Raw genomic sequence first — 8738 nt, forward strand, 5'->3', positions numbered from 1 at the left:
TACCACTCCAGGGCCTTTTTACCGTAATGGCAAGATGCCAAATCCGGCCAAAACAGTACGGAACAACCGTGTTTCTTCAGGAAAGGCAGCAGACGTTTATTCAAACTCTCTTTCACGTAAATTTCTTGGTTGATAGTCCCGGGAGCTATGAAAATGCTGCTTTTCAAGCCACAGGTACAGATGGCTTGCCAAACCAGATATTTCAGTTTTATGTGCTTGAAAATATCTGCTACCTTTCCCCTTCCTTTTGCCGTATAAAACTCCTGTCCCGGAAGCTGCTTGTAGTCGGCTTTGACGTAGGTTTCGTCGTCCATTACCACGCAGTCGAACTTCGTCAGCATCGTCGTGTACAGCCTCCGGGATCGCGCTTTGGCCGTCGTATTTTGTTTATCATCGCGATTTGGAGTCACTACATTCTTGTAAGTCGATAGTCCGGCTCGTTTTTTGGCTCGATGCACGGTTGTAGACGATACGCCCAGCTTATTTGCGGCATCTCGGAGAGAGAGGTTAGGGTTTCGCTTGAAACTACCTGCAACTCTCTTTGTCGTCTCAGCTGCTTCCGGTTTTAGATTTCCCCCCGATCCAGACTTCCCGGCTGTCGACAAACGTTCCCCAAACACTTTAATTACATTTGTAACGGTTGATTTGGCAACTTTTAGCGATTTTGCCAGCTTTGCGTGCGAGTAGCTCGGATTTTCGCGATGCGCGAGCAAAATTTTGATACGCTGCTCTTCTTGCTTGGACGGCATTTTGACAACTGAAGAGTGAATTCCAAAATCAAAATAGGAGCAACATTCTACACACACACACCTTCAAAATGAGGGGTGTTCAGGTTTTTTAAATGCAAAATTGAAAGAAATCCGTCAAGTTTATATTGACCAAATTTTGACCGTATCACCCTTTAGTCCTCACTCTCTAGTTCTCTAGTCTATGCAAAAATGGATAAGATTTCTTCCTCAGACTTGAAAAGTCCGTATCACATAACCGACTTGGGTGTGAATTACAACAGAATTGTGGTTTTTATAACATGGAAACGTCGCTCAGCCTTCACTGCATTCCATCATCAAGGTTTTCAACACTGCTTATGCTTCACTTTAATTTACTACTACTGACAATTAATGATATTGTCTACTGTAGACTCCCAGATATCAAACCCAATACCTTTTCTATAATAGATTAGTAAAACCCAAATTAGTTTAGTCTTCCATGTATTCGATATAATAATACAATTTTCGTTTTTTTTTTAAATCATTTTCTTTATTAATTTATAAATCATTTTAAAATTTATTTGCTTTACAAATAAATCAAAAATGAGAGTAAAATTAAATTATTTTACAAGTGCACCATTATAGATGTGATTATAAAGACACAAATAGCTTTGAGTATATGGTAGTGAAAGGCATAATATATCTATGAGATGTGGATTTTGTAGAGAAATGGGTTAAACCAAAATGTATATAAAATATATTATTGTCTAATAATATATGTGTAGGGAGTTTATCTTATGACAATAGTTTATTTTAATAGTATGCATTGTAAATTTGACTAATTTCGTTTTATTTATATGGATTTATTTTGTCTTACATAAATGGTAAAAAAACTTTTAAACATGCACAAGTACTTGACATAATTAATTTTTTGAATTTCCTTTTCAAATCAATAATATACAAAAAGGGGGTTTACAAGATATTTAAAATACAGAAAAAGGAACCAATTCATACCAGAAAGTGCAATTTCAAATAGTGTTCAATGATTATATATTTGTATATTAGCTATAAATTATATATTATATATAACTTTTCAATATACACAAATATATATGTATTTTGAATAAATTTAAAAATATTAATTTTTGTAGTCAACAGTAGCAATTATTTTTTTGAAGCCAGTTTCATTGACACTTCGATTATTATGTTAATCGTAAACTTAATTTTTTTAAAATATCAAATTTAGACGTTACTATGCGGCAGAATATGAATATATTAAATTAATACCATCACATAATCTGGAAGAAAAAATATCAAAAGAAATTATATTAAAAAAGATATAAAAAGACAAGTGAGTAAAGTAGAAAGTCTGGGGGGCCGACTATATCATACCCTAAACCAACCCTACTGAATTAGTGAACATTGTTTGTGGGGTTCGGGGAAAACCGTATTTCCATATTTAAGAACATTAAGGGGTACATGGGAGTTTTATCACAATCTGAACAGGAGCCTGATATTAGGAGCTATAGTTGATTCTGAATCTACAGAGTTAGTATGCTACTAATATTGAGTCCATTATTAAAAAAGTGAGTAAAGTAGAAAGTCATTCGGTGCCTACACCACCCTACTAAATTAGTAAACATGAGCATTTGTGGGGTATCATTGGTATAGGTTTTGGAGATTTCCATATTTAAGAATATAAAGGGGGGTACATGTTTATGGGAGTCTTGTCACAATCTGAGCAGAAATGTCTAATATTAGGAGCTATAGTTTATTTTGCACCTAAAGAGTTAGTATGCCACTTATATTGAGTCCATTATTAAACAAGAAAGTAAAGTAGAAAGTCGGGCGGGGCTGACTATATCATACCCTAAACCACCCTTACTGAATTAGTAATCATAAGCATTTGTGGGGTAACATTGATATAGGTCTGGGAGATAAACCGCAGTTGCATATTTAAGAAAATTAAGGGGTACATGTTTATGGGTGCTTTGTCTCAATGTTGCCAGGGAAAATGATCGATTTACCCTACAAGGACAAAAAAGTTCCTTACTTTCCCATACATTCCCAAACAATTTTCCCTGCAATATTTTTCGTTAAATTTAAACAAATTTTACAGAACAAAAATGGTTCTAAGTACTTTATTATCTTAAAACATGAATATGCAACGTATATAACACCAAAATGGTATCAAAAAATTGGAATGTCGTTATAATCGTTGTATCGCTCTTGAAGGGAACTATCTTGAATAATAAAAACGAATTTTGACAAAAAAAATGTGTTCTTTTTTGTTAGACCGGGGAAGTCAATATCTCAAGATAATTCCTTATATGAATCAACCCATCAGTACTCACTAATAACATATATAAAAGTGTAAACACATTTCATTAAAACTAATTACCTTTGTCATGCGCTATCCTGGGATCTACTCGACTTCTGTGATTATTGGATTTGGATTCAACTGGCTTCGTCTTTGCCGCACATCATATTGTATGCTCTTGTACATAGGTCTGTTATATTCTATTGCCGGTGCGGTAGTATTTGCACGATTACGATTGACAACAGCATCTTTCCAGATCATTGCTAGAAGCAAATAGAATCCACCGACGATTTTATTGAAAACATCAATAATTTTGAAAATGATTGGCGTCAAGACATGCGTAAGTCGACTTAATTCAAACATAAAACGCAGGGTGAAGTTTCCCAAGAACTTAGTCCCCACAAGTGCTCCAGATATAAGAGAAACTATCAGCAGACCAATAAATTTCAATACGCCTAAAATATTCTCCTTAGAAATATCCTTAGACATGAAGTCATAGATGGTTTGTTTGATGGAAGCTCGCCATTGATGAAAAATTTCAGCAAAATCTTGTAGATTTACTTCACTTTCATCCGTTGCTTTGGTAGTTGAGTCTGGTTGAGTTGTTTGGGAGCTAGAATCTGAAGTAGCTTCTGTGGTTCTTCTTTCCCGACTTGAAGATTTTGTCCATTTCTCAGCCATTTCTTCGGCATCAACGGGTCGTACAGTCTTAAGTTTAACTATCACTTCGTTCTCTCGAAATCTTAGAGATTTTATGGAGAACCAATATTGACCAAAAGCCAAATCATCCATTTCAGCCCAAATAAATGTTTCCAAAGCACTGGGATTGGGCGAAAAGCCCCCTAGGGCTCCAGAACTAACTCCAATCCACATGTCTGGATTTTGTTGACTATAAAACATTGCTAATTTATCACGTATGTCTCTTAAGAGCTTACTGAGTTCTTTCTCAGATCTATGTAAGCTTATTATGTCCCGATAGCCAGATACATTATCCACATATCGACGTTCTTCATAGAATCCTCGAAACAGTCGCGACTTCAAGATCTGTTTGCATAGAGATTGCAAAGCTAATTCAGAATCGCTTAATCTGACGGAAGAGAAATTAAAAAAAAGTTAGTTATCAGGACTGGTATTAAAAATTTATTGTAAAGCCTATATCTATCAATGTATTCTTTGTCACATATCTATGATTTTCATCAAGGCAGATTTAGTAAGGTAGTTTTAGTATTACAAAAACAAACATGTCAGTCGCCATATTGAAACTTTGATTGTCAGTCAAATTGAACTAAATTTCTCACTTGTTGAACAATATGTTCAACAAGTTGGAAATTTAAAATAGAGAAAATCTGGAAATGATCGATGTATGCTTCGAAATATGATACGGTCTACAAGAATAATTGAAGTAATTCTTACCATCAATTATGAGGATAATTTATTTCGATACTTTTCTGTCATAAATTTAAAGCAAATTGAAAATTCAAAATTTTTGGTATAAAATAATTTTATTTTGAATTTTTATTTTTATTTGTCACAATTGTCTATTAAACATTGGCGTAGCTAGCAACATTTTCGTAGGGGGTAAAAGTTACGATGTGTGCTCATTGTGAAGATACCTCAAAAAGAGAAAAAATAAATTCTTATAGATGGAAAGAAACCATAATATTTAATTCAATGATATATAATCATGATTTAAAGAAATACTGAATGGTATTTGGTAGGGGGAGATGAAAAACCCATAAAACCCCTTTAGCTACGCCTATGCCATTAAGCAGATACCGACAATCAAAGTTCTGCTCAAATGAAAAAATTGTAATCATCTGAGCTTGAAACTACCTTCCTAAATATACCTTGATTTTCATATGGAAGACGTATAAAAAATTTATATAAGTTGACACTTTTTCATGTATAATCTTTTAGCACAATAAATTCATCAATGAAAAATATTTTGGGCATACAAATTTTCATGTCTTTATCGAAAAGTCATCAACAAGGATTCCTTAGTAATTGAATCATTGACGATGTCTTCGCAAAGATTGAAAGCAATGCATATTTAGTAAGCCAGTCGCCATATTGAAACTTTTATTTTCAGTCAAATTGACTTAAAAATTTATATGAGCAATGTGTACAACAAGTGGAAAATTTAAAATAGAAAAAATCCGGAAATGTATCGATGTATGCTGTGAAATATGAGGAAATGTGTTACAGTTCTTAATTGAAGTAATTCTTACCATCAATTATGAGGACCATTTATTTCGATAATTTTCTGTCATCAATTTAAAGCAAATTGAATATTTCAAAATTTTTGGTATAAAATAATTTTATTTTGAATTTTTATTTTTTTATTTTTTTTTTTGTCGCAATTGTCAATTAAACTTCGCAAAAAGCTACAATGGGTGCTCATTGTGAAGATACATACATCGAAAAGAGAAAAAATAAATTCTTGTAGATTAGAAGAAACCAGAATATTTAATTCATTGATATACTATAATCATAGTTTGAAGAAATACTGCATGGTATTTGGTAGGGGGAGATGACCAACCCATAAAATCCCTTTAGCTACGCTAATGGGTTCCCTGCACCGGATTGACTCGATGGGTCCAACTCATCGGCCAACGGCTGTTACATGAGTGTACGTGTTGTTTCGTCCGTCTTTTTGTGTTGGAGGAGGTGCATCCCGGGGAACCTTTTCCGTTTGCTTTTGGTCCGAGCCGGGATAGAGCAGATCCCCGGACCATGGTACTGTTCGGTCTGCCGAAACCAAATTCACCATCGTCCATGCCCCAGTGAGGCCTAACTTCCCAGCAGAAGCGGCGGGACTCACAGACGAGCGTGATGAACGCCGTCGTGCTAACCCTGCTGACCCTAGAATCAGGGAACTGAATCTAGAGATTAGTAAGAAAGTCGACGAGCACAAGCGGAACACATGGTTAGAGCACATGAAGCAATGTAACCTAGGCACAGGAACAGGTAAATTGTGGTCAACAGTGAGAACCCTATCGAAACCCGCTACAAGGGATGATGGAATTTGCGTCACCTTTGGCGACGTGACTGTGACTGATCCGAAGAGATGCGCCAAATACTTCAACCGACAGTTTGTCGAGCATCCCGAGAGTGATAGAGCGAAATGAAGAGCCACTCGTCGCTACGTGGTCTCCGAGCCGATGACACAATTTACCGCAGCCGAAGTTACCAATGTCATCAACAGCGCGAAACCATCCAAGGCGCTGGGCCCCGACGGAATTTCAATGCTAATTCTGAAGCACCTGGGAATACTGGGAGTTGAGTACCTGACCAGACTCCTCAATTTGTCCTTGGAATCAGATGGGAAGGGTGATTCCACTACTGTAGCCAGGCAAAGATTCGAGTAAAGGTGAATCGTACAGACCGATATCCCTTTTCTCGCCAGTAGCCAAGACCCTTAGGCACAACTTCTCCCCAGCCTTGTGAAGAATTTTCCAGCTGCCCACCATCAACATGGATTCCATAAGGTACACAGTACGACGACAGCCTTACATGCCACTTCGACATCGATTTTTGTGGGTTTGGTTAAATATTTGATTTTTGAAAATTTATAAAAAAAAAATTTTGGATTTATTAGAATGGACGTTGAAGAAATCTTCTACACATACAGATTTTATAAGATCATGGCAGAATTCTAGAGCACTTGGCTTGGCACGGAGGAAATTTTTGTGAAACAAACCGGTTCTTATACCGGATGAGAACAACCAGAACACAGTGTTGCATAACACCATCTATTTTAGAAAAAATATATACCCTTACCATGAAATGCTTGAGTAGCTAGGTGTAGTTCATTGTTTCACTATGAAAATTCAGAAGAAAGTTATTTCTTGTACTTGGAGCGTAATTGTCCTTATCAATCAAAATAAAAATATAGGTATGATCCAAAGCATAAAATAATTCAATTACGTATTTTCAAACTAAATTGTTTAAAACCAAATTTAAACAGATGTAAAATAAACTTTCTGCGTGGAACATTCAAGCTACACCCTGCTTAATTGAGATGCAATAAATACCCACCTTGTTACCGGTGTTGGACCCAACGTCGTATTGTTTAATACGTTGGTGCTGGTATTTACAGCTGTTGCCATTTGTTGTGCGTCGTTTTCTGCAAATAAAATAAAAAACACAAAAACTATTAATAGAAATTGGTGGCCGTCATTCAAGATCATTCCTCACCTTCTAAGGTACTAGCTCTTGAATCAAAGTATTAAACACGCACACACAAGCACCAAAAACTGGGATTGTGGACTTCGTATTCTGAGTCACCAATGAGGAAATATTAGTCGATTTCTCCACAGGAAATTTGAAAAAGTGAAAAGTCGTGGACTCTGAAGAAATCGTTTTCCCACCCACTTAGTGTTTTAATAGGCTTCCAAATAGTACAATAATCTTATTACTGCCCTAATCACTATCAACGTTTGTTTTGTTTATAGTGTTAAACTACAATGTCGCTGAATTTATAAAATCCATTGTAAGACTTTTAATTGCAAACAACGGCGTCAAGAGTAGCAGTGTTGCCATAACTTAATCAGAAAATTGCTGAATATGACCTGTACAAATATAACCATAACGATACTATAAGCCCTGCCAGCATTTCAAAGTTCCATTTCATCCTCATCGCTACCACAGACTCGTAAATGTCACCACAACCATCGCGAACTGTGATGGGGGAAGCATATCAAAAAGTACAAAATGTACATGAAAGTATTTTGCCATCACTACTGTTAGAAGAGCCATTTTATTTTTTGTGAAACGCCAAGCGCAACCAGCTTGTTATATTTTATTTAAATAAAAACGAAAATAAAGTTCTGAAAACATAGATATTACGCTTAAAATTGTGAAAGGTATATGGTGAACAATTTTCGACTTTCCAAATAGAATAAAGTGATAGAAGTATTTTTCCAGGCACGCTGTCTCCATCGAAAATAAACAAACTGGCTGATAGACGCTGCAATATGTAACTTGCTACTTAAAACTCAACATCATTATTTTATTAATGCAAAAAATTATGTTAAATGTGATGAGATAAACCGAAAAATGTTATATTTATAAGAAATTATAAATGTTTAATCAAATCAATAAACATCTACACAATTGTGTTTTACTTGACCACAATGATTCTTCTACAATTACCTTAAAATGCACTTTTTCTGATAGTTTGCAGGGGTTCTTATTGGCGTCCTTCGAAATTGATCTCGAAATTGATAATTGCACTGATGAGAAACTTTTTCGTAGTAACTTGGCGTGGTACAACTTCTCAATAGTGACGGCGCTTTTCCGACGAGTTTTTGATGTCGTATATGATTGTTTTCGACGTAGTGGGGATTCTCAGAAGCGCCCTCAAATTCAAAAAATGTTAGCAGGGAGCCTGTCGAAGTGATATTTTATATATACAGTAGAAATTAAACAAACAGTAGAAATCAACACATTAGCAATCATTTCTCAACTGTTATCCTTAAATCGAAATGCATCGCTACTCCATAATTTCTCAAACAATTTTCGATGTGAGGCAAATGCTTTAATGTAGTAACATGGCGTGGTACAACTTCTTAATAGTGACGGTGCTTTTCCGACGAGTTTTGGATATCGTATATGACTGTTTTCGACGTAGTGGGGATTCTTATAAGTGCCGCCAAAGGGCCTTTTCGAAACCAAAACTTTTTACTAGGATTTGTAAACATTTGATGATG

At 35.5% G+C, this 8738-nt stretch overlaps 1 protein-coding gene and 1 long non-coding RNA gene across 4 annotated transcripts; one reads left to right on the forward strand and one right to left on the reverse strand.

Moving 5' to 3' along the window:
• Nucleotides 1-1514: 1514 nt before the first annotated feature.
• Nucleotides 1515-7473, reverse strand: LOC142221054 (uncharacterized). Of its 3 annotated transcripts, none has more exons than XM_075290571.1 (4): nucleotides 7225-7473; nucleotides 7066-7180; nucleotides 3109-4114; nucleotides 1515-2005 (listed from the first exon to the last, which is right to left on the reverse strand). In XM_075290571.1, exons 2-3 carry the CDS (start codon nucleotides 7134-7136, stop codon nucleotides 3133-3135), a joined length of 1053 nt encoding a protein of 350 aa, XP_075146686.1. In that variant the 5' UTR covers nucleotides 7137-7180; nucleotides 7225-7473; the 3' UTR covers nucleotides 1515-2005; nucleotides 3109-3132. The 3 variants fall into 3 exon arrangements, with proteins under 3 accessions (XP_075146686.1, XP_075146687.1, XP_075146685.1); XM_075290572.1 differs by having other exon boundaries at nucleotides 7066-7153; nucleotides 7268-7472; XM_075290570.1 differs by having other exon boundaries at nucleotides 7066-7153; nucleotides 7225-7472.
• A 63-nt stretch (nucleotides 7474-7536) lies between these two features.
• LOC142221055 (uncharacterized) lies at nucleotides 7537-8163 on the forward strand. The gene is made up of 2 exons (XR_012717948.1): nucleotides 7537-7892; nucleotides 7954-8163. It is a non-coding gene; the product is annotated as an uncharacterized LOC142221055 (long non-coding RNA).
• Nucleotides 8164-8738: the final 575 nt, after the last annotated feature.

Source organism: Haematobia irritans, chromosome 1 (assembly GCF_050003625.1).
Source record: "Haematobia irritans isolate KBUSLIRL chromosome 1, ASM5000362v1, whole genome shotgun sequence".
NCBI classification, from domain to species: domain Eukaryota; kingdom Metazoa; phylum Arthropoda; class Insecta; order Diptera; family Muscidae; genus Haematobia; species Haematobia irritans.

Coding starts and splice junctions, on each gene's coding strand:
- LOC142221054 (XM_075290571.1), bottom strand. CDS start 7,136: ATGGCAACAGCTGTAAATACCAGCACCAACGTATTAAACAATACGACG. Junction 4,115..7,065: donor GGTCCAACACCGGTAACAAG/GTGGGTATTTAT, acceptor CTCTTCCGTCAG/ATTAAGCGATTCTGAATTAG.